This window comes from Meles meles, chromosome 11 (assembly GCF_922984935.1).
Source record: "Meles meles chromosome 11, mMelMel3.1 paternal haplotype, whole genome shotgun sequence".
In the NCBI taxonomy this organism is placed as follows: Eukaryota; Metazoa; Chordata; class Mammalia; order Carnivora; family Mustelidae; genus Meles; species Meles meles.
Genome location: NC_060076.1, coordinates 38,188,862 through 38,213,911, shown reverse-complemented (window position 1 = coordinate 38,213,911; position 25,050 = coordinate 38,188,862). Strand labels below are relative to the sequence as shown.

At 47.4% G+C, this 25,050-nt stretch overlaps 2 protein-coding genes and 1 non-coding gene across 8 annotated transcripts in view; 1 reads left to right on the top strand and 2 right to left on the bottom strand.

Moving 5' to 3' along the window:
* Nucleotides 1-1,718, top strand: part of UBE2R2 (ubiquitin conjugating enzyme E2 R2) — a 122,201-nt gene extending 120,483 nt beyond the window's left edge. For both annotated transcript variants that reach the window (XM_046022876.1, XM_046022875.1), the window contains one exon: nt 709-1,718. In XM_046022876.1, the coding sequence (XP_045878832.1) occupies nt 709-928 (220 nt within the window). In that variant the 3' untranslated portion in view covers nt 929-1,718. The remainder of the gene's footprint in view (nt 1-708) is intronic.
* A 3,771-nt stretch (nt 1,719-5,489) lies between these two features.
* The window catches only part of UBAP2 (ubiquitin associated protein 2), a 133,755-nt gene continuing 114,194 nt past the window's right edge, over nt 5,490-25,050 (bottom strand). For 4 of the 5 annotated variants that reach the window (XM_046022437.1, XM_046022436.1, XM_046022435.1 and 1 more), the window contains exons 15-28: nt 23,601-23,814; nt 19,991-20,030; nt 17,029-17,212; nt 16,010-16,079; nt 11,704-11,899; nt 10,790-10,881; nt 10,478-10,525; nt 8,023-8,101; nt 7,577-7,782; nt 7,251-7,350; nt 7,059-7,166; nt 6,839-6,906; nt 6,564-6,755; nt 5,490-6,467 (exon numbers count right to left, since the gene is read on the bottom strand). In XM_046022437.1, the coding sequence (XP_045878393.1) occupies nt 6,372-6,467; nt 6,564-6,755; nt 6,839-6,906; nt 7,059-7,166; nt 7,251-7,350; nt 7,577-7,782; nt 8,023-8,101; nt 10,478-10,525; nt 10,790-10,881; nt 11,704-11,899; nt 16,010-16,079; nt 17,029-17,212; nt 19,991-20,030; nt 23,601-23,814 (1,693 nt within the window). In that variant the 3' untranslated portion in view covers nt 5,490-6,371. The remainder of the gene's footprint in view (nt 6,468-6,563; nt 6,756-6,838; nt 6,907-7,058; nt 7,167-7,250; nt 7,351-7,576; nt 7,783-8,022; nt 8,102-10,477; nt 10,526-10,789; nt 10,882-11,703; nt 11,900-16,009; nt 16,080-17,028; nt 17,213-19,990; nt 20,031-23,600; nt 23,815-25,050) is intronic. The other variant, XM_046022439.1, reaches the window with a different exon arrangement.
* Nucleotides 17,856-17,937, bottom strand: LOC123953702. The gene has a single exon (XR_006820954.1). It is a non-coding gene; the product is annotated as a small nucleolar RNA SNORD121A (small nucleolar RNA).

Genomic DNA, 25,050 nt, shown 5'->3' with positions numbered 1-25,050 from the left:
TAATTTTTTGCACAGCTTTGTATGTGCCAGGCTGTATTCTAGGCATCAGGGAACTGGAAAAAACTGACAGAAAAGCTAACAAATGGGCAAGATCATAGGAGAAATGATTAGTGGTTAAGTAGCATAATGTGAAGGAGTGACTAGGTGGCTGTTTTAACTTGGGTTGTCAGAACAGGCTGTTTCAAAGTTCAGATCTGAGTGGCATAAGCAGGCAGTCATGTGTAAAATCAGTAGAGTTCTGAGCCACACAGAAAAATAAGCGTTGTTCAAGGTACTAAAGAAGAAAAGGACCATGATGTCTTGTATGTTTTGGGTGACAAGAATGAAGTGGGAGGCAGGTGTGTCATGTGACATTGGAACCCTACTTATAAGTGTAAATGACAGGATTATTGAATTAAGAGTTGTTGGGACTGCCAGTAAAAACCTCTGAGGTCATTTCTGGTTAACCAACATCTAAGACCCACTGCTTTTAAATACCCTTCAAAGGTCAAAAGGTCATTATTAAGTGTTCTTTAAAACACTACCCTGATGGGCTGAGAACCTTTGGTGTAGTATCTGTCAGATACTTTTAAGCAGGCACTGAAATTGAGAAACCTTGAGCCATAATGAGTCTTTTTTTTTTTTAAATATGGAATCCTGATTATTAAGAAAGGCCAGTTGCAAATCCATCTTCCAACAAAGAGACTTACACAAACTTTCTCCCTTCAGGAAACAGGTTTCAGCCACTAAAGCCGAAGCAGAAAAGGATGGAGTGAAGGTCCCCACAACCCTGGCGGAATACTGCATCAAAACTAAAGTGCCTTCCAATGACAACAGCTCAGATTTGCTTTATGACGATTTGTACGACGACGACATTGATGATGAAGATGAGGAGGAGGAAGATGCCGACTGCTATGATGATGATGATTCTGGAAATGAGGAGTCGTGACGTGCTCCTTCAGTGCCCCGTACTGCCCTGCCGTCTCAGGCCAAAGGGAGGGGAGCAAGTGGGGACCTAGCAGTGGCCCCTCAGCAAAAACCTATCACCGGGGGTGGGAAAAACAAACACGGCTCCTGCTGACTCCCCTTATGGATCTCAGTTTGCTCCTTTTTATGGACCTCTTAATGGAGAGAAAGTATCCTCCACAGAATGTCTGAATTCTTGCATTCTTTACCCTTCCATCACTGTATTGATTCTTTTTTTTCTTCTTCTTTAAACCCAAACTCTCGCCTCACTTCGTCTCTACAGAGTGTTCACAGCAAAACACGTTTGGTCTGTTTTTAGATTCTTGAATTAAATAGTCTTTCATCAAGACGTTTAATGTGTTTAAAGCTGGGAACCCATTGGAAGTTCACAAGTGCTGCATATGCTGAGTAGCAAAAGAAAATGGAAAAAAAAATAAATAAAAACCCCACAAAACTAACTTTAAAAAAAAAAAAAAAAGCAAATTTGCCAAGGTTTAGCTGCTCATTTAGTGTGTGTGCATTCGATCAGCCCCATGGTGGTGAATTTTGTTTCCTTTCCCTTCTTAAGGCTGGGATACAGTGGGCATCAGGGACTTTGTGCTAAGCCTGATGAAAATGTGTTTCTAAGGGCACAGAGCCCCTTCAGCCTCCAGGACATCATCTTAACACAGGGGGTCTCAGCTACCCTGAGGAGAGAGATCAGATTTTGTTTTTTTGAAATCGATTGGGATCTAAAGCCTGAAAATAAATATTCATACTTTACATAGAACTGAGCACTTGATTGCTATTTATTTTAAAAAGACAGAGTTGTTACCCTCCCCACCCCAAGGGAGTGGGGAGAGAGTGGAGATTAGTGTGTGTGTATGTGTGTGTATGTGTGGAGTCTTAGTGATGGGAACAAGGAGTTTAAAATCACTATGCCAATTTTGGTTGATGCTGCTGGGGAAAGAAAAGTCAAAACTACTGGTGACCACTGTTGGGTGAGAAAACATCTGTTTTATGTGAACATGGCCTTTCCCTCAAATATACTTTGAAAATCCTCATGGTGAGAGTGCAAGTAGCCAGTTTTAATTGCTCAGTATTACTCCTAGGTGCATGTGTTAAGATTTTGGTTTTCATTGAGCTGCTTATGCCAATAGTGATAGCTGTGGATAGGAGACATGGGTGACCAGTTCCCACTTTCCTCATTGGATGTGACCTGGACTTTTCTCTCCTTTCAATGTATGCTGGCTGTGGAGGGCAAGCAGAGGTTGTGCATGGAGCTTGCCCTGGGCTGCTCTGACTCTTTGGCAGGGCCGAGGGAATTGGCTGCAGGTGGTGTCTGGGCAACGGCTGGATCTTCCAACTGTGCAGTGGCTGCAGCTGACTTCCCTGGTCTCAATGACGTGTTACTTCAATCAATATTGAGATCCATCAGCCTTCACCAGCCAGGGACTTCAGAACTTGGTGGTGATTATTCTTTGAGAGTGGGCCAGTTCATAGGAGGGCAGTGTTCTTTCAGTGGGGAAAATCATTATAATGTAAAATTACAGACTTCGGAAGGAAAGAAAACGAGCAGAGACTGGTTACAATCCTCCTCCGGATCCCTTTGTACTGGTGTCAACGTCTTTTCTTCAGATCATAGCTCAGAAAGAACCAAAGGGTTGATGAGGGACAGGGGTAGGATGGATCCTAGAACAGAGTAGGTGATGCTTACTTCCTTAGCTCCTCCTTCCTTTCTGATCTCAGGGTTTTCATTCGCTTCAAACTCCAAACATTAGCTGGCTAATGCCCAGCAGACCTCTCTGGCCTCTAAAGTTTGATCTGGTATTAAGTGGAAACCTTAACATGCAAAGGTTCATATGGGACAGTGTTGAGCCTGGTCCCAGAATCTCTGTCCAATCCCCATGGGGCTAGGACTGCTTGCACCCCTGAATCTAGTGATTCCAGTCAGATTCCGAGAACAGAAGAGCTCTTTGTGACAAAACACTGGCCGAAAATTCTCATAGAAGGTTGTCGGAACTAGCTTTTTACAACCCATGCTTTTTAAGTAATGCTTCTGGATAACCTGCAAATCTTCTGGAGTCCAAAGTCTCTCCTAATGCTGATTCCCCTCTAAACACCCCCATACACGTTTACAGCCAGTAGCTTGGTCTTCTCTCTCACAGCCCTAAGATTAAGGCATTTCTTTCTTCCCTTATCATAAAAGCATTTCTCTGCCAGGGCAGGCCAGGCACCTTGGCCTTGCGGAAGGTGCTGGGCTGCTCAGCCCTGTCCCATTAGGCCCTGTTGGCCTCTGTTGCACGTTGACTCAGGGAGCCAGAGAGCCAGGTGGAAGTCATACCTCTCAGCCCTTTGGGGTGTTACTAGTGAGGGCTGGCTTTGCCTCTGATAAGAGTACAATCAGTTCCAGAAAAGACTGGTTATGTGTTGATTGGCTAGCAGGTGGACTTTCTGGTAACTCAGACTGACCTGTAAAACCCAGATGCTGGTTCCAGAGCTCTGTCCTGAGAACACATCCTGTGGCAAAATAAAACTTGAGCATGTAATTTTTTTTTTGTTTTGGGAGTAGAGGTCTCAGGGTCAGACCAGAACCTTGTAAGTACAGTTGTGCTGATTATTTGGTGTTAACATGAATTCAGAATCCTGCATTTTTAGATTCCTTTTGATGCTAGTGGAGGCCTCTCTGGATGCTCTTCAGGTCTGTGTGTTTTGAGGCTGGGTGGAGAAAGTAATACCACGATTCCGTTGTTGCTTCTCAAAGTCTTCCCGCTCTATTTCATACCATTCCAGAGTTCTTTTCTATTAGGCAGACTCTTTTTGTAGTCCCCTCTTTCCTCTTCCCTTCAAATTACTTGCTTCTTTATTTGCTGGTTTCCTTATGTTTGGGACACACACAGTAGGAGACTGTAGGGAAAAGTGTAGTTCTCCACTGAAAGTTAACTCCCCACCCCTCCCATTCTGATAAAAATGGTTTACATTTACAAAAAGATTCAGATGCAATTTTCAACTATTCTGAAACCAGCAGGACACACCTGACTTTAATAGTTTTCTTAGCTGAAATTGTAGATGTTTTTCTTCAGTTTAACTTATGAGAAAAGATTATCTGATGCATTTTTGTGTTGAACTTCCCCTATAGTGGTTTATTTTGTCTTTTTCTGCCCATCTGTCTACTAATAAAATGTGAAATAAAATATACCTGTATTGCTACTTCCCCATGGGATGACCCTCTTCTTTCTTTGTGTTAAAGAAAACTAAAAGGTGGTCTCAGTACTTCCACTGTTGCCTCACCGATTACGCCCATGACTCAGCTGAAAAAAAAAAACAAACCCGAAACCAAATCTCACCGATCTTTTAGGATATTCTGCTCAACTCATCTCCTCATGGAATACACATTCCCAGTCTGTACTAACTTTTAGGAAAGGTTATTAAGAGACAGCCATTTGTTAACCTTAATTCTTAAGTAGGGCACAATCTGCCAGTACAAGTAGGTCGGTGAAGGGATGAGGGTGCTCCACTGCCCTCCTGAGGTGAGCCTTTTGTTTTCATCATTTGTCTTCTGAACTTCCTGCTGCTTATTAATAAGCAGGAAAACAGGCAAGAGATCATTTGAAGTCCCTTTATGTGAACACTTAATGTTTTTTCTGGCAGGGATCTCAAGCTGTGGGTCACCAGCAGCAGGGGCCCCATTTGATGAAATGACCACTGATTTTAGAGGGCAAAAGCAGAAAAGGTGAAGACTGACCCCAGGTTCTGGCACACCAACTTGACCAGTATCTGATGCCCCATTCTGGTTGCTTACTTAGCCTAGTCTGAGGGGTTAAGACTGAGGCTGTAATGCCTTGGTCAACACCTGGAGATTGGAGCGCAACTGTGCTGCAGAATTGTGGGGCGATCTGCCTCCTGCCACACAGGGCTAGTAGATGGCCTTGATTCCTCCCCGACCGGTGGCCTGGGAGCAGGAGGAAGGAGCTGCACCGGAATCCTGGCCCAAGTGAATGGCTGCTTGGGACTTTCTGGAGCAAGTATTTTGCCCAGGACCCCCTTACCTACTTCATACCACCCTGTCTGGCTAGTCTTCTCTTCCACCCCACCCCTTACCAGTCAAAATTCTGTCTGGTTGAAGAACAACAAAGGATAGAGAGGGTGAGCCGATCAAACTTCCTCTCTCTTCGGTCATGAGAAACACATCCTCCGCTCTTACCTTTCAGATTTTAATATCTGCTGACATTCGGAAATGAAAGGACCCTGCCCTGGTATTCCTGTTGACTGGCTTGGCCCTGTAAGAAATTGCCTTATCAAAGTGAACTTTGATAACCACTGCCTGTGCCCTGTGAGGAGGGTACGTGGGTAAGTGGGCTTTGCAGCCTCATCCTTTACCTTTCCGCTCCCTGGAGGCTGACCCAGGCAAAAGAAGGAATGCCAGTTTAAGCCCTCACAACGTACTGTCAGAAGACCACGTGACTGTTACTTCGGCTCTAATGTGAAGTCCACAATGCCCAGAACAATCATGAAGACAGCCTCTGCCCTGACCTACCCTTTAGTCACACCACACAGAGACCGTGCATGCTCTCAGAACTTTATTAGGTGGAGATTGGGCAAAGAGAGATAAACCCCTGAAACAGTTGCCCACCTTGTTCAGGACAAATGGGATAAAGGAGCCTTTGCTTGGAGACGTGCTCTCACTGAGGTGAAGGCATATCTTGGATTTTGATTTTTTTTTTTTTTTTTAAGGGAGCAGACTGACTGAACATCTCTGAGCACAACTTCAGACGTTTTTTAAAAAAAAAAATAGTCAGCCAGAGGAAGGCAAGTCTCTTGGGGACAAGACCAGAAGCAGAGGCCTCTGGTCGGTATGAAGACAAACAGGTGCCACTTTCATGTTGGGCAGAAAGGATATCGCTGCTATTCCCAGATCAAGATTTGGTAGGTGAGGAACATGACAAAAATGTCTGTTCCTCAAAGAGAGGGCTAAAGTAATTACACAAGGAAGGAAACTCAAAAAATGGCTTACAAGGGAGTGAGATTAAGTCGTGATTCTTCATTGGTACCTGACCCCAGTCCCCAAACTGCCTTGAAGCAGCCCTTCCAGACACTGCTCCCAACTGCCCGTGGGGCTGGGAGGCTACAAAGAAGGCCTGAAGGCAGGAGTGGGAAAAGGGCTTCTTTGCTATGGTGAGAAGGGGCTTGAATCGGGATTGCAGACCTGGCTAAGAGTAGCAGCTGTACCCCTACACCCCAAGACTTCTATCACATTTACAAATACATACATAAATACATTACATACAACAGCGAGTCTGGGAGGCAGGTTCCCCACAGAGGCTCGGCTGACACAGTTACACGTCTCAGGAATCTAGGAAAGGGTGCTGGGCTCCTAGAAATGGGCTCCGTGTGTTCTCTCCTGCCCAGGGTAAGCCCTGCCCAAGCCCACCCCTCTCTTCAAAGGTTCAGTTTGTCCAGTAGGGAGAGTTGCCGTAGGTGGGCTTGGAGGCTTGCGACTTGGGCTGCAGGGAGCTGGGCTGGCTGCGTTGACCTGAGCCACTCTGAGGAGGAGGAGGAGGAGGAGGAGAAAAGGCTGTAAGGGCTGGAGCAGGACCCCCAGTCCAGGGCAGGGTGGCTGCCTCCATCACGGGGCTCACCTGGGCATCCTGTGGCAGGTGGTGGTGTAGCAGCTGTGAATGAGGCTGCTGGTGGGCAGGCAGGATGTGTAAGAACGGTGGGGGCGCATAACCAGGGGCTGCTCCAGCGGCCAGGGGCCCAGTGGAACCCAAGGCTGAGGGCAGGCTGAACGGTGGAGGAGTCCCTGCGTGAAATCCCTGCTTGTCGAAAGTCTGCAGGATAAAGAGACCATGGTAAGGGCCAGCCTGGGCAGCACCTCCCACCGGCTGACCCATCTACCCAAATCCTCCTTCACCTGAGTCTTGTTGTAGACTGAACCGGTCATGTCAGGTAGGCCAGTGGTGCTTGAGGACACGGACACTCCTAGGAGGGAAAGCAGTTGTTCCCACCACCACTGGGCCCAGCTCCAGCCTCCCCCACCTCCAGGGGCACTCTGGGGTAGCCTTGCCTGAGAAAGAGTCAGTAGAAGACAACTACTCTGGGCCTCAATCCTGGAAAGGAGGGGCAGACGCTACCTTTGCCAGGCCCAGAACCTGCAGACTTGTTTTGTGCCTGCGATGATCCACCATAGCCACCCTTGGTGTAGTCTCCCGCTGCTGTCCCCTGGGTCAGGTCATCATAACCTAGCACGGCAGGGTACAAGAGGCACGCGTGAGCCAAGCAAGCCTGTCCCACCCGCATCTCTCTGTGCCAGGAGCACCCCTCACCTGCGCTGTAGCTATGCTGGCCATAACCACCGGCCTGCTGGAAAGGGGTGGTAGGGGTGCTGAGGTTCACACCATGCTGCTTGGCTGAGGCCGGAGGGACCTGGCGGAGCAAGCAGGAGAGGCGTCAGTGCAGGAACAACGCAGAGGGAGCAGGTCAGGTATCCCCTGGCTTAGTCCCAGGCAGCACAACCACAGAGGACCTGTGTTCAGTAGTGCGACCTGCACTACCTGTAAAAGCACATGGGAAAGTAGCCTAACACCTCGTGGCCCTGCTTCTAGTCTCCAGAACTGGAGTAACATCCCCACCCCACCCCACCAACACTCACAAACATCGTGGGCCCATACTGGAAGGCACTAGGCACGCCCGTGTAGTAGGGGAGGCCAGTGTAGCTGTAGCCAGGGGGCAGCGCAGGATTCAGGAAGGGCTGCTGGGCTGTGTGGTGGGCCTGGGACTGGCTCTGCTGCGGCTGAGCCAGTGTGGTGGTGGGTGCAGGGGATGCGGAGTCACCTCGGCCAAACTTTGTGACATCACCTAGGAGAAGAGGAACACTGACTCGAATCACTGCCCCTACCCCACCCTCATCCAACCAGGAAAAAAGCCAGACTGGCCCTGCAAACAGGAACAGGCTCTGGCAGCCGGCTCAAGAGGTTGCTAGCAGGCCTCTCTCAGCCCTTGTGCTGCTGGTTCCAAATGCCTGGGATTTGCTGCAGACCAGTCACATGCCCCATGCCCCACGCCCCAACCGACTCCTCATGCCCTGAGCAGACTAACCTGAATACGGGTTATTAGCTAGGCTCCCATCTCGGCTGGCCAGGGCTGTGGGCGTGGCAAAGGGAATTCCATAGTAATCCTAGGAGAGACCAGCAAGGCTCAATCAGCAGAATGGCCTCCATCCAGTCCCAGGAGAACCCGCCCAGCAGGCAGTCCAGGCACTCCAGGTGACGCCCTGCTCTCCGGACAGGCTGGACTGCAGGGACACAGGCTGACCTCCAGAGGGCAGCACTCAAATTCAAAGTAAATGGTGCCCATCAGCGTTGTGCAATGTGGCAGCCACACAGCGTGCAAGACACACTGAAAAGACCATTAGCCTTCGCCAGGCAGAGCTACTGCTGGACCAGTCTCACGGGTAATATATGGTGCAGGTGGACGCTGGTAAATGCCACAGGTCAAACCAACTCTACTGGCTTTTCCTATGTGACAGATTCTACAGAGCAGCTAGGAAAGTTGACTGGATTATAGCACCCTGAAAAAGAACCAGCAGGAGAGGGGGTGCCTGAGGATTTAAAAGCTGTTAGAGAAGCAATGCCAAGCAGGCAAGGGTCCAAGAGGACCCCAGTTAAGGTCCCGAATTGGCTCCTCACCACCCATGCTGTCATGCCAACACGGACCATGGAGGAGCCAGGGCAAGGGTGGACACCAAGAACACAAAACTGGAGCTCTGTGGGGAAGGGGAGGCCTGACCTGGCCTTACTCACCACCCAGGGCTTTGCCAGTACTAGACACGTGGTCCCCTGGCCTCCAGGCCTCATGGGAAGCCTTCCTGCTTTTGTTGTGGGCCAACAGTGCCTTGTCACAACCAGACAGGAGCCATCCCAGCTAGGAATGGCACCTCTACCCTCCCCCAGCCTCATTTCCACTTAACCTCCAGGAAACCCATTAGCTTCCTCAGCCTGGAACCCCAGGAGGAGGCAGGACCAGGAAGTCCAGAGGTAGCAAGAACACAACTGCAGACAGGCCTAGAGGAAGCCCAGGAGGGGGTGCTCTTTCACAGGAAAATCAAAGGCAGGAACTAGGCACAAAAGTACCGGACCCTAGTAAATGAACAAAGGGGAAAAATGAACAAAACTTATCTCAAAAGGTGGGCTCAGAGGTGATTTCTTCTAAGGCACAAAATGATACAAAGAAAACAAGGCAGGATGACTCCCAGGGCTGGGATCCCACTGAGTCCCTCTTGGGGTCCCCCACCAGAACCCCCCTGGACACTCCAATGCCTGGGGCTCCTAGGTCAGGTGGGTATGAGGTTTCCTCATGATAGTTAAGAGGGCCAGGGCTACTTCCAGTTCCTCTTCTGCAAAGCCCTAAGGCTTAGGCATTCCCCAGAAATCCTAAGTTCTGTTGCCCACCCTAGAAATGTGCTATCGTGTCTTCAACATCCCCTCTGGGTCCTCTGGGGACCCAGAGGGGGGTCCCCAGCAGTGATGATGGGCTGCTGTCAGCACCCAGGGGGAAGAGCAACCTAGCCACCCACCTCTGCCTCTGGAAAGACTTCACCAGCTGAGAAGCATTCTCCTGAGAGACAAGGGCTTTGGCCTGCTGGCCCGGGAGGTGGAGGGGATACCTGCAGCTCCCTGAGCTACTCTGTAGGCAAGCAGAGCAGGAAGCAACCAGTGGGAAAGAGTTAAGGAAGGACACCACATTGGGGGGAAAACCTCTCCCTCAGGGAATAGGAAAGATCACATCGAGCAGGTGTGTTCAAACAGCCCTCTCCTTACCAACAACGTGACCAATGCCTTAGGCTGCTGAAAATTATCAGGAGTCTGGGAAAGGCCAGACCAAGGAAGGAGGGGCGGGGCAACAGCCTACAGGCCTGTCAGGCAGGGAACACACTTCCTTTGGCACCCTCCCCACTGCAGGCTTTTCCACAGAGGCCAGAGGACTCAGCCTGGCAGCAAGGGTTGGATGAAAGTAGCAGCAATCCTGGCCTCAGAGTGAAGCTGCAGAACCAGGGACTCCCCGGGGCCAGCACACTTGTAAGCAGCGATGGCAAGTCAGATCCACAGGGACCCTTCAAGAGTGTCAGTTCCGGCGGTCACTCAGCTGGGAACAGACGAGCCGTGCGGCTATCACAAGCATCACTGATGGCCACTTCAGAGGCCAAAGACACTGAATGGCACTTCAAAAAACACAACTTGAAAAAAACTAGAGTCAGTCAAGCAACCCCATGTCTTACGTCATATGGTTTTTCTTGTTCAGAATAGGGGGTGGGGGAGCAGTGGGGGCAAGCCTGAAGGACGAGAAGGACCCACATGTAGTAGAGGGCACTGCCTCCTGGGACCCCAGGTCCCAATGGTCTCCAAGTTCCCAAGCAGTAAGCACAGGACATTCCTGCCCAGCTACAGCGACATGAGGCCCAACCCCCAAATGTTAGCAGCTTTCTCAGCAGGGTGGCGAGGAAGGACCTGTGAAAGAGCCTGAGTCCTCCCATCCCCCACCACATCCCACTCACCATTGGCAGACGTGACTGCAGCATCTGGAGCTCATCATAGCCATAGATCTGCGTGAGGATGAAAAAGGGTGTCAGGGACCATGTACAATCCCTTGGGAAGCCCAGGCCCATGTAGGGGTCTAAACAAGGTTGGGGAGAAGGGACATGGGTACTCAGACCATCTGCTGTGAAAAGACATCTTGATGGAGTCCAGATGAGGGAGAAATACCAGGGAAAGCAGTAGCCCAAGCCCCGCCTCACCAGGTCCTGCCAGGTGTCAACCTCTAAGACCACAGGAGTTGGGCAGCCAGAAGCCATACACCGTGCACTCACCGGATAGGCAGGAAGCAGTCCTCCGGGGCCCACGAGGTACTGGTTGTGCAGCAGGGGAGGTACTCCCTGGGGCAGGTTAGGGGGTGCTTTGCCTGTGAAAGCAAAAATCAAACAAGCAGTGACGTCACCACAAACAGCGCAAGGTCGCAGCTACTGTGGGGGAGTGGGCGCTGAGCTCACAGTCACAGTACTGCCCCACATGGGGCCACCACCAAGAGAAGAGGGCAGCAGCTGAGACACACAGAAGGCTGTGCCAGGGAGTAGAGGAGACAAAGCATGTGACACCACATTCAGGCTCTTTCCATAGCAGAGGGTTCATTGCCCAGACAGAAACACCACCCCTCACCCACTCCTGTCAACACAGCACTGAGCAAACCTAAACATAAGGAACAATTTGCCTCTTCAGAACAGAACCAAGGCTGGGCGGTGCCAGCAGAGGGGGACAGGCTGTGTCCAAGGTAGCTTTCAGCAGCTTCTACCAAACCACAGTTTGCTTGGTCCACACAGACTGCCCAAGCCTTGCTGATGGACAATCAGTCACACTAAGCGGCCAGAAGGAGCCCAATAGAGCTGTTCCATGGTCCATTCATGTCACCAGGCCATCTCAGCTCCAGAGAGGAAGACAGAAAAGACAGGGGACCTACAAGCACAAAGGCTACCAGGAATCCTGCCCAGGGGAAGCCCACCCAGAAGACTGGTTTCATTCATCCCCACATCATTGCTGGAAGGACTGGGACTCAAGAAGTCAGTGGAACAGAGAGGACCAGGGAGCAATGGCAGGGCTGGAGGGAGACCAGCCTATGCTTGTAGCTACCCAGCATGCCCTGCAGCCACCTCTAGGCATCTTCCCTGGGAAACCAAGCATCACCTTCTAGGGGCGGGCGATAGATAGGCAAGGTCTGGGGAGCACACACCTGAGGTCACCAAGGGCGTGGCCCTGGCACTGCTGCTGGGGGCACTCACAGTGGTCCCGCCCAGACAGAGGCTGTTCACTGTGTTCATGCTGCTCGGCAGGCTGAGCCCTGAGGACGTGGCACCCGAGGCAGAGGTTGCTGCCGTTGAAAAGGTGGCTGAGGACTGAAGGGAAGGGGTGCTCTCCACACTGGCATGCTGGCAAAACAGAAAAGCGAGGACACATGGATCTGGTGGCAAAACACAAGAGCACAAGAGGACTGGTCTGGCATCTGGGTCTGCACTCTGAAGACCGGTCTGAGGGGCTCTGTGCTCACACTGCAGCTAGATGAGGCCATCAGGACACAACTCATAAGCTGAGTATCACATAATTAAAGTTGAGTTTACTGACCAACACCCTCCTACTAAAAATCGTTGCTCAAGCTTTGCTATCTGAAATAAGGTACAGACACCCCACGTAAACCTTAGGTCGTATGTGAACACAGACCATCAGAATGTGAGGTGAGATCCCACCTCACAGAAGAGCAAGCAGTCTCAGGAGAGTCAATCATGGCACCACAAGCAGCCTGGCCCAAATCAGAGCCTTCTGAGAACAGCTGGCTTCTACTAGGCTTCCTAACTATTCTGATATGGAAATCACAGGGTGCCCAGAGAGGCCTTTGCTCCAGAACCTGGTAGGCCATTGGGACCTACCTAAAAGGGCATGGCCTGCGTCTCTGCCTGTTCAACACAACCCACCTAGGGAAGAAGGGTGAAACCCAACAAAAGCTCTAAGGAGTTCCAGGAATCCTGCCCAGATGTTCAACTCCAAGGAGGAACAAGATACCAAAAAGCACTTCAAGGGCTCAGGGGTGGGTGAAAGAGATGCACCTGGCTGGGCAGCAAGGCCCAAACAGGGAAGAAAAGACTCTGTAAGACTGAGACCAGACTTCAAACCAGAGCATGTACAGAACAAAGCAGTCTGGAAATTCCTGGAGGAGAAGCCTCAGGAACAGGAAGCCCCAGGAGAAGGGGGACAACCACGTACCCTATCTTACACCACACAGACAGCTCTGTGTAGGTCCCAGCCTCACAGACTGTGCTACCCAGGTCAGCTGAGCACAGACCTTAGGGTCCTGACATCCAGAATCAGTTCAACAAGGTGAAGATAGGCAAAACCATCATCTCCTGGGGCACCCCAGGACTCTGCTCCCTTGGTCTAGACTGACAGAAGTTGGGTGAGGAGAGCCCCAGGGGTAGAGGGAGGTTAGGCCAGCCTGTCCCAGCACCCGCTCCGCATTCCTCTGCATAGAGCCAGGCTGACCAACTGCTATAGAATCAGGAACAGATCTGACCACTGTGCCTACATGTCACTAGTCATACAACTTTTCAACTCTTTTAACCACAGGACAAAAAATTATTATTCCCCAGTCTGGGGGAAGGGGGAATCTACAAGAGCAGCTAACTAGAAAATTAGTTCCTGACTTGCTGAAAGGAACTCAAAGTCATCCAGTAAGCCTCTCCTACCTCCGAAAGAACCTGACAGGGCTCCTGTCCCTGTTCCTCACCTCTCCGATCTGCGAGGGCAGCAAGGGGCTGGCCTAACTGACCTCTACTCCACTTAAACAGCTCAGGCAGTGGCTCCGATGGGGCAGTGGAGCCAGCTCCGCAAAAAGGACACCAACCCTTCCACAACGATACAAAGGACAGGAGAAAACACGGAGATTTCCTTCATAAACTTCAAGGGGGAAAGAACTGATTAAGACAGAGTACGAAAAGACTGATGTATCTGACTATACAAAAGTCAAAAATAAAATGACAAACCTGAGCAAAGTATCTGCACCTCCCATCACAAACGGCTACTTTCTAGTCTCCTGAATATGGACTGCCTAGAAAGAGACACCAAGGACCTGACAGAAAAACGAATATGAAGAACTCGTTGAAAAGGAAATTTAATGGCTAACATATAAAAAAAAAAAAAAAAAAAAAAAAAAAAGATGTTCAATCTCATTCAATAAAACACTGTACTGACAGGTCATTTTTCAATTAACACATGGACAACATAAAAATATTTGGTAACACAATTTCAGGAGGCAGTGGGGAAACAGTCCATCTCCTTCTTGGCCAGTGGGAGGTAAATAGGCCAGAATCACTGTGCAGTGATTGCAATTCGGCAATTTGTATAAAAGTCAAATGGCTGGGGATTCAACCTCCAGGACTGCCCCTGCAGACAAAGCAAGGTAGAAAGTTATCGAATGTAACAATGTTTATCGTATTCTCGTATTCAAGACAGAAAATGGCCCTGCAGCTCCATCAGTGAAAGAGTGATTTACTAATGTGATGTAGTAGAGCTATGGGAAAGAAGACAGAATCTAGGTTTCAGCACAGAAGTATCTCAGAGAATCACTGTTACATGGGGGGAAATGCTGAAGGACACTATCTAGGGAACACTCCCATATATGTTACAGGGGAAAAAATGAAAGCAAAGGGCAAGAGGCAGAGGGAAAGTGACTGTGTATGCATTTCCTAATTTACGGGTTAAAAAAACTCCAGTGGATCAAGAAAATAGTAGGAAGAGGGGGTAGAACCAAGCAGACATGATAGAGAAAAACACTTGAGTATCTATCTCTTCATACTTTTCATTACTGAACCTTTTAACTGTGTTGGCAATGTAGCAATTCTGGCACATGGCAAGGTCCGGGACTCCCTGGATGAGGCCATTCTGACTGTGGCAGTTTGGACACGGAAAGCGCCAAACCCATGTGAGCAAGAACACAGACTCCAACACACCAGGGCCTGGGGACCAGGGCGCCAGCTCTCCACACTCGGGACGGTGACCAGCTACAGTTCCCACCCACCAAACAGTGGGCACAGGCACGGGACCGGGAACTTACTCCACGGGCAGAGGTGTCCACACTGTGCTCTGCTATAATGATGGTGATCTACATATTTTATGACAAAGAATTATGTGCAAGATGTCACTAGGAAAACTGGAGTTTGAAACCCACAATGTTAGCCACATCCTGATGGAAGGAGAGAGCTGACTCCACCATCACTCCATTCTGCAGAAAATGACCTCTTCTTCAGAGAACACAAATTTCCCCAAATTTCTAACCTCTCCTATTGATCTGTACCCCAAACTTTTTCCCTGCTTCGGGATCCATCTCTTGTTATCTGTTCTCCGTACCTGTCTGCCTACCCTTCTGCTCAGGGTCCCCTAGTCTGAGTGAAGCACCCTGCTACCTCCCTGCCTCTTCACCATCTCGCCACCTCCACTCCTCCGCCCACCACAAGCTACAAAGACCACCACTGAAACTGCGCCCCAACTCTGCACCTGGAGAAGCCACACTTCAGTAACCATCTCTTTAGCACACGGGGACACTTGCCAACTTGGGACTTCTAGGTTTGCCTCTCCACTATCAACCTTCCCAAAGTCTGCCTCTGAGCTGGGGAGGATGGTCTGGGATGGCATGAAGGAGGAAGGGACAGAGTACCTGATGCCATGACGAGGAAAGTCTGCACGACCACACACTGGAACGCTAAGAGCTAGGGAGGCTCAGAGAGACATGGGCATGTGCATGTGGCGGAAGACAGCTAGTCCTTACCCAAGTTCTCCCTTTTCCCTCCCAACATTCTCTCTACAATGGCCTTCCCAAAGGAACAGAAGATAACCTAGAACAACGCTCTTCATTCAACTTGACTTTTGGTGGAGCACAAGCTTAAGTCAGCAATGAGCCTACTTTGCTCTAAAAAGCTTGCCATTACCTCAACACGACCAACCTCAGAGTAGGTTCAAAAGGCTCCTCTCACTGGGGCGCCTGGGTGACTCAGTGGGTTAAGCTTCTGCATTCAGCTCAGGCCATGATCTCAGGGTCCTAGGATCGAGTCCCACATCGGGCTCTCTGCTCAGCAGGGAGCTTGCTTCCCTTCCTCTCTCTCTCTGCATGCCTCTCTGCCTACTTGTGATCTCTCTCTCTCTCTCTGTCAAATAAATAAAAAAATAAAATCTTTAAAAAAAAAAAAAAGGCTCCTTTAACAAAAAGGGAGCTCAGCGAACGCTCAGGAACAAATCCAGCCCCCAACAGCCCTTCCGATCATAGATCAACTCTGGAAAAGCAATTCTTCCACCGAAGTACCAGTTTAAGAAGCAAGAGGTCGGCCATGGTACCTAGGAAAAGCAACAGCTCAAACCACATACCTAGACTGAGATAATACACCTGAGGATATCTTAGACACTCAAAACCCAAAAACCAAAGCCCCACCCACATAGGACGAAGCTCCAAGCTCGCTGAGCAGCGTGAGAGATGATGGGAACGAGAAGACACTTACTGTGTGTGCTGTGCTGGAGGAGAGCGCTGCATGTGCGGAGGAGAGGTTGCTCTGATGGCTGGAGAGTGAACTAGAAGACAAAACAGAGCACCACGTGTCCACCCCACTGAGTCACCCCACAGCAGAGGCCCCATGCCCAGATGGGCTAGATGTAAGTTTGCCCCATCCCCCCAAGGGGAGCCCTGGCTTCACACACATCACTCATCATCACCTTGGGGCCTAGACCAGTTGTTGGGATGTTGAGAAATGATCTAAAGGGTCATTCATCATGAGATCTGGGACAGCATGGCCTGGGACACCTCCAGAGCCAGCTTCAGCCAATTACCAACATTCACTCTTTAGACCGTAAAAAGTAAGAAAAGGACTGTACTAAGAACACTGCCAGCCACGGAGACACAATTCAATCTGTGTGTGAGGGAAGAAAGTTCCTGTTCAAACCCCCAACCCCGCATACCAGAGCCAAAGCCTGACTTCCCTTCAAATCCAGAATACAAATAAAGGTTTTTATTCCTGGCTTGGTGGGGGAGGGGCATGGCAGAGAGGTATATCCTACTCCAAAGATACAGGATGAGGATCAAACAAAATCCACTGTCCTACACCCTGTTCTAATAATTCAATCTCTAAAGCCAGAACAAGAGCAAGTAGAAGACCTGCTCAAAAATCAAACGTAATTCTCACTTCGCGTCGCAGTGACTTGAGCCCAGAGCTCAGAGGCCAGGCTCAGGGCACACTCCTGAGGGGTCCAAGAAGAGTAACAGCAGTGACTGCTGGCCCCACCCCATTCCCAAGGGCCCCAGGGGCCTGCGACAGCAGGGACATTACAAGTAGGCAAGTTTTACACACCTAGTGCTTCTGAGACCAGGCCCAGCCAAAGCCTATGCACTGCCGCATTATTGCTAAAGACCAGGCCAACATGGTGGGGGCAAAGAGAGGGTTTTGTTCATTGCCACTGCTTTCTGTAAGGGTTCAGGACTTCGCCCCACTGTGCCTCTCTTTTTGGGTTCATATTTTTTCCATACCTGCTAAGCTGAGAGAGGGGGCTGCTGGAGAGGTCACCAGGCTGGGACATGGAGGGCAAAGTGGCAGTGTGCTGGGACGCAGAGGGCAGAAGCGGAGTGCAGGAAGTGGTGCTGGGCAGGGAGCCCACAGATGGGAGGGTGGAAGGAGGGTCTGTTGTCTTTGGAGCTGGAACGGATGTAGTAGCTGTAAAAAACAGATTGGTTTAGCTCCAGACCCAATCCTAAGTACCTAAAATATACTCAGTGTCTTGTGACACTTCAGGATCAGTTTGAGAAACATAAAGTTATATTCCCCAGGGGACAGCATTTTCTGTCCAATGTAACTAATAAAAATGACATGTTAAGGTAAGACAAACAGGACTTGGCCAAGAGTAAGAAGAAATGAGACCTTTATAACCAACCCTAAACTGTTCTGTAACGTGGACATACATCTCCTAACTAAAGGAACCCAACTCTGAGCTGCACTAGAAAGGGCAACAGGCTCTGAGACGGACACACAGGATTAGAATGTGAGACAAACTTATTTCAAAAGGCACAAGGGATAGTACAGATCTGGTAGGCAAGACCATCAAAAGGGGTAGTTCTTTGCTTCGATCAAGTCAGTATGAAATCAGGCTGACCTGGGAAAGCTCACATTCAATTCAGGGCAAATGGGGGTTGAGAGCACAGGATACATACAGTGTGGAGTGTTACAGATGCCTAAAAGCCACTGTCAACAGCCACTTTCACATGCACAGTGAGCATTTCCTTGAACAAACAAAACCCTCAGGACACACAGAGGAGTTTATTTGGCTTCCAGAAGAACATAAATATGATCAATCCTAGCTGTAGAAAAGACTCAGTTTTAGTTCTATCCACACATATAACTCAGATATGTGCTTGGATATAAAGCATCATTGTCTTTCCCAGTTAGGAAGAACAGTAAACCTCTACCTACCCACAGGAAAACATGCGAGTTTCTAAAAAGGAGGACGAATTTAAAACAAACACAGGTAGCAACAGGAGTCAGCACACAACTTGGCCCATTCTTGGAGGAGTCCTTACTGTCTAGAGGCTTGTTTTTTTACTGACAGTCTATTCCAAACACAATACCTGCTGTTACAGATACTGATGAAAATACCACAGATGGCCCCTGTCCCGAAACTCAGACCCCATTACTTACCTCCCTAGGTCTCGGGTCACAATGATAACAAGTTCACAAGAAGCCTCGTACAGAATGGGGGGAGGGGGAGCATGGGGAGTAGACAGATATAGAGCTAAAAACCCATCTAAAACACACACGATGTTTTCCAGACATTTCACATTTTATTATCTCATTTAAAATCTCCAAACAGAGGTGCCAGGGTGCCTCACAGTCGGTTTAGGGCCTGACACTTGATTTCAGCTCAGGTCATGATTTTAGGGTTGTGAGATCAAGCCCTGCACTAGGTTGTGAGCTGGGCATGGAGGCTGCTTTAGATTCTCCACCCCCACCAACCCCGCCCCTCCCTGAGTTCTAAAAAAATTAATTAAAATCTGCAAATAATCAGGGCACCTGGCTGGCTCAGTTGGTAGAGCACGTGACTCCTGATCTCACGACTGTGGGTTCAAGCTTCAGGCTGGGTATAGAGATAACTGAAAACAAAACAAAAAGAATCTCTAAATAACCTAGAACACCTCTATGAGTTCTCCATCTCATGCCTGTACTAAAGAAACTTGCCACCAAGGCTTGTGGAATAAGAATGTCCTCTGATATAGGGACGCCTGGGTGGCTCAGTTGGTTGGACGACTGCCTTCGGCTCAGGTCATGATCCCGGAGTTCCTGGATCGAGTCCCGCATCAGGCTCCCGGCTCGATGGGGAGTCTGCTTCTCCCTCTGACCTTCTCCTCGCTCATGCTCTCTCTCACTGTCTCTCTCAAATAAATAAATAAAATTAAAAAAAAAAAAAAAAAAAAAAAGAATGTCCTCTGATGTAACATTCTCGGAGCTATCAACGTACCTCCAAACAGCTCCGGCAGCCCAGCAATACCAAAACCAATTCTGCATAAATCACATGTGTCGCTTTAATTCCAACTGAGGTCCCTCTTCAACTGATGAAATTCCATGTCCACACTACCAAAAATCTTACATAAAAGGCAAGCCCAGGGCACCTGGGTGGCTCAGTCAGTTAAGTGGCTGCCTTCAGCTCAGGTCATGATCCCAGAGTCCTGGGATCGAGCCCTTCATCCGGCTCCTTGCTCAGCAGGGAGCCTGTTTCTCCCTCGCCGTCTGCCCACCACTTTGCCTACTTGTTCTCGCTCTCCCTCTCTAATAAGTAAATAAATAATCTTAAAAAAAGAGAGAAAAGGAAAGTCCTTCTGGCTTCTCTACCCAATATCGATGCCTATTTGCCTTACTGAATAATAATGAAAATCATCATTAACAATCACAGATAACCAAGCCAAGAAAAAAGGAAAGAAACAACTAACAGTAATTCACCTGCACCAACTTTAGAGAGCATTTGAATCTTTTCTTCACAACAGTCCACTAGATCCTGAAGGCAACGAGCATGTCTTTCCTGAACTAGCACACCAAATTTTTGCTTTAAAAGTCCTTCCCAGTACTGGAGAGCTCTATGAAGATACTGGAACCTGTATCTCAAAGCATCTTTTGAATCCACACTACACCCTATACCTGGGGTGCAGGCGACCAGAACAGAGTGATATGAGGCTCATTTATCACCTCCTTCTTGCTGCAGTACTGACATTGCTTTCAATACTGTCAGCTACAACCTACTCACACAGGAACCTCTGGCTGAACTTGTAAACCCTGCCAAAGAAAGGATGCCAATGTGATGGATCAGAAGTAACTATCAGAAAAAATGCAAAAGGACTATTTTTGTAGACTTAGTCACTGGCCACGGTTTTCTCCATCATATTGGCTATACTCTTTTTCTGTTTGATTTCGACCAGCCAAAACAAGAGTGGTTAGTTATATACTTACTGTCTATTGTCTGCTGACTTCGACCACCACCGTGTCCATTCTATAAGGAAAGGAAAAGAAAGTAAGTAAATCCACAAAGTCAAATGACAACTTAGCTGAATTTCTATTGGAATTTAGCCAGAAACATATGAAGTGTAGATCAGTCAAGAAACGATGTCTGGTTTTATTTTGTTTCTTAATAAAAGGACAGGTAATAACATATTCTTAAGAAATCCCAAGGATGGGGCGCCTAGGTGGCTCAGTGGGTTAAAGCCTCTGCCTTCGGCTCAGGTCGTGGTCCCAGGGTCCTGGGATCAAGCCCTGCATTGGGCTCTCTGCTCCATGGGGAGCCTGCTTCCCTTCCTCTCTCCGCCTGCCTCTCTGCCTACTTGTGATCTCTGTCAAATAAATAAATGCAAAAAAAAAAAAAAAAAATCCCAAGGAGCTGACATTTTTGAAAACCAGACTGGGTATTTAGGGAACTAACAAAGACAAAACATAAGACTCAAATCACAGGAAGCAATGAAGCAGTCCTAAAAATTAAGTAGTACAAAAAACTTAGGAAGTTACTATACTGAAATCACCACATCTTTCTTTATCATGCACATTCTGTCTCCTGAGTACCAGTCATGCAAAAAAAAAAAAAAAGTTTCCAAATAAAATGGAAAATGGTTCTCAGAGAAAAAGAGATGTTACTTTGAAACAGAGCTTCCCTGACTGGGTAGGTAAAGAGCGGGTTAGCAGAGTGTGGCAATGAATAAACAGAGCAGAATCTGAAAACTAGATGGTTTTGACCGTAAGGCATTTCCCTGGAACCTCTACACAGGAGGAGGCATGGTCACAAGGAAAATTTCCACGAACTAAGCAATGGAGACAGGTATAAAGAGAATGACAGTGGAGCATAGAAGACTCAAATACTGTCCCTGGCTAAGAAAAGGAAGCTGATAGAGATTTCCTTCTTACCAATGTCAAACCTCCTAAAGAATGGGGCACAAGAGTGGCTCAGCCAGTTAAGCGTCTGCCTTCGCCTCAGGTCATGATAGAGCCCCACATCTGGCTCCCTGTTCAGCTGGGAGACTGCTTCTCCTTCTCCTCCCTGCCCATGCTCTCTTGCTATCGTTCTCTCAAATAATAAAAAATCTTAACCAAAAAAAAAGAAAAGAAAAGAAAAAGACAAACCTTATAGATGTTACCTCTGTATTAACAAAAATCCAGTACAATTTCTGTTGAAGAAATGTTATTTACAGTATTTTTTTCCTTTTTCTTTTTTTGAAAGTTTTATCTATTTATTGGACAGAGAGACACAGTGAGAGAGGGAACACAAGCAGGGGAGTGGGAGAGGGAAAAGCAGGCTTCCTGCTAAGCAGGGAGCCAAATATGGGGCTCAATCCCAGGAACCTGGGATCATGACCTGAGCTAAAGGCAGACACTTAAAAACTGAGTCACCGAGGTGCCCCCACGTTTTTTTCTTAAAGCAATTTGAAGTTATTTACAAGAAATGTAAACTATAAAAGATTAGAACTTTGAGAGGGAGAAAAAAATGAGTTAGAAAAAAAGACAGGTCTGGTAAAGGGAAACACAATACATCTTAACAATATATACAGACAGGGAGAGAACAATCAAAATTCTACTCTCTGCCTCCCTCTAAACTAGGGTTCACTAAGCACTAAATACACAGATGTAACACTGAGCATGTACATCCAAAACAGCACAAATGGTGACATGCAAAAGAAGTATTCTCAAAACTACACCAAATGGAAAGAATTGAAAAAAGGATAACAGAAAATGAACAGCCAACAGACCTTAGGAATATTTTATTCCACCTTGAAAATCACTTTTAAATCACAATGGAGAAACTGATACAACACAGGAACTACAATACTTGGGGTGGGGGTCATTCTAGGCAGAAGAATGGTGGGAGCAAAAGTAAAGAAATACCAAATGGTCAAGAGAAATCAGAAATCTGCAAGGTCTTAGTTCACCTAGCCAAGCCAAGGAATGAGGTGAGTAATGACAGGAGCAAGCAACATAGCAGGTGAATTCGAGCTGGAGTGGAGAAGTTGAGCAGATGACATACCCTTAAGCCTGGATAGCACACTGTGTGATTTATGTTTTAGAAACTATAGCTCAGGAAACATTCTGCAATAAAGGGCATATTCTGTATAGACATGTGTGTCTCCTATACTGTAGCCACTATAGATACTGAGCATTTATTCTTTTTAAAGCTTTTGTTGGGGCAACTGAATGGCTCAGTCGATAAGCGTCTGCCTTTGGCTTGGGTCATGATCCCAGAGTCTTGGGATGGAGCCCTGCATCAGGTTTCCAGCTTCTCCGTCTTGCACTCTTCCTGCCTGTATTCATTCCCTCTCTCACTGTGTGTCTTTCTGTGTCAAATAAATAAAATCTTTAAAAATAAATAAATAAATATTTTTTAAAAATAAAGATTTTGTTTATTTGACAGAGAGAGAGAGAAAGTGCACAGAAGGAGCAGCAGCAGAGGGAGGGAGAGAAGCAAGCTCCCCACTGAGCAGGGAGCCCAATTTGGGACTTGATCCTAGCACCCTGACTGAGCCACTCCGGTGCCTCGATACTGAGCACTTAAAATATGGTTAGTATATCTGAGGAACTAAAACTGTAAATGTTTATTTAATTTTAATGAACTACTACAGAAGTTTACCATATATGGTGACCAGAATTTAAATTAAAAATTGAAATAAATTATTTATTTATTTATTTTTAAGATTTTTATTTATTCTGAGAGAGAGAGAGAGAGAGAAAGATTGAGAGAGAGCATGAGAGGGGAGGGAGGTCAGAGGGAGAAGCAAACTCCTCATAGAGCTGGGAACCTGATGTGGGACTTGATCCCAGGACTCTGGGACCATGACCTGAGCCGAAGGCAGTTGCTTAACCAACTGAGCCACCCAGAAGCCCCGAAATAATTTTTTTAAAAAGTAGCTCTCACTAGTAATGCTTGAACATCTCTGCCATTCAGGAAATCAAATATTACAAATAAGAATAGAGGTCCATTGTGTCTTCCCCCATCCCCACCCCAAAACCCCATGCAAAAGCACTAGGGACAATTTGGGATGTATCCTTATGCTATCCTTATACTAAGATTCTCGGTTCATTCATACACTCCTGATGTATAGTTGCTTAAAATACAGATTTCACACCACAGCCCATATCAGTAAACTCAACAAACTATAAGGATTCTATTCAAAAGGTTAGCCAATGTTCTAGGGGGTGCCTGGCTGTCTCAGTTGGTAGACGATGCAACTTGATCTTGGGGTTTTAAGTTCGCTCTCCATGTTAGGTGGAGAGATTACTTAAAAATAAAACCCTGGGGCGCCTATGTGGGTCAGCTGGTTAAGCATCTGCCTGCCCAGGTCATGATGCCAGAGTCCTGGGATCAACCCCTATTATCGGGCTCCCAGCTCAGCTCCCTCTGCCTGCTGCTCTGCCTACTTGTGCTCTCTCTGTCAAATATAAAAATAAAATCTCAAATGAAATAAAATAAAGTCTTAAAAAGGTTAGCCCATTTCTAAAAGAAAATCTCATCTAAAACCCTCAAACTAAACAATGGCCATCCAAACAGGATTTCCTGCAAGTAGAAACCTGAAAGACCAATTACCGTGATGGTTCCTGGAGCTAACTCCGATGGACTCACAGAGCTTTGGTATGCAATTCTGTTGTGCACAGAACTCTGGTCATAGGAGGAAGACGTTGTTACTGGACTAGTGGAGCTCAGAGATGAGCTGGTCAGACTGGAGGAGGTAATAACTGAAGTTGTATAGGTGGAGTTCTGTACTGCACTGGTCATTGGTAGAGAGGTATTCAAAGAATCACTAGAAAGAATAAAAAGATTTAGACATAAATTTTTGTCACTTTACATGGGTTCATCAAGAACTAGTTCATCAATTTACTGCCATACTATATTAAACACATCTGTACCTACACATTTGTACTACTGAATTCTTTAACTGTATTAAAGATGAATATTCAAAACACCCCTCCCCTCCCAATCAGACACACCTAATTTGAATGATAGGTAGAGGGACATCTTTAAGAATCCTTAAGAATCTGTAATGAAACCAGAAGTCTGCAACCATTTTTCTTAAAGATTATTTTATTTATTTATTTATTTGACAGAAAGAGAGAGAGAGAATGGGCACACAAAAGTAGCCAAAGGGAGAGAGAGAGAAGTGGGCTCCCTGCTGGGCAGAGCCCATGCAGGGCTCGATCCCAGGACCCTGGACTTATGACCTGAGCTGAAGGCAGCCGCTTAACCAACTGAGCCACCCAGGCGTCCTGAAACCATTTTCAGGAACAACAAATACCAGCTTTTAGCTCTGGGGAGTAGAAAAATTAATAAAATCTAAAATCTGGGATTTTCTACTTATGAAACATTCCACTGAAGGAAAATACATGTTGGCAAAGATGCATGAGAACTGCATCCCTCAGAGATTACTGGCAGGAATGTAAAATGCTGCAGCTACTATGGGAAAAGTTTGCTGCTTCCTCCAATGTTAATATAAGGGTTACCACAGGACCAGCAATTACTAGGTCTATATCCAGAAGAACTGAAAGTACACAAAACTTGTAAATGAATGTTCACAGCACCATGATTCTTAATACCCAAAAAGTGGAAACAATTCAAATGTCCATCAACTAATGAACAGATCAACAAAATATGACGTATCTGCACAATGCAATACTATTTGGAAATAAAATGCATACAGGCTACAAATGGATGACCCTTGAGAACACTATGCCGAGTAAAAGAAGCCAAACACAGAAGGCCACATCTCGCATGATTCTTGCCTTATAAAATATCAGAATAGGCAAATCCAGAGACAGAGGCTTAGTTGCCAGGTGATGAAGGAAGGGGGAATTGGGAGTGATGGCGAACAGGCACAGGGTTCCTTTTTAGGGTGATGGAAGGAAAGTTCTGAAATTAGGTACTAGCCACGGGTGCACAAACCCACTACCACAGGGTATATGGTCTCTACCAGGTCATTTCTTAGACTCTATTTTGTTTTACTTTCCCAACAAGGGACTTAATTTAGTCAAAGCCAGAGAAA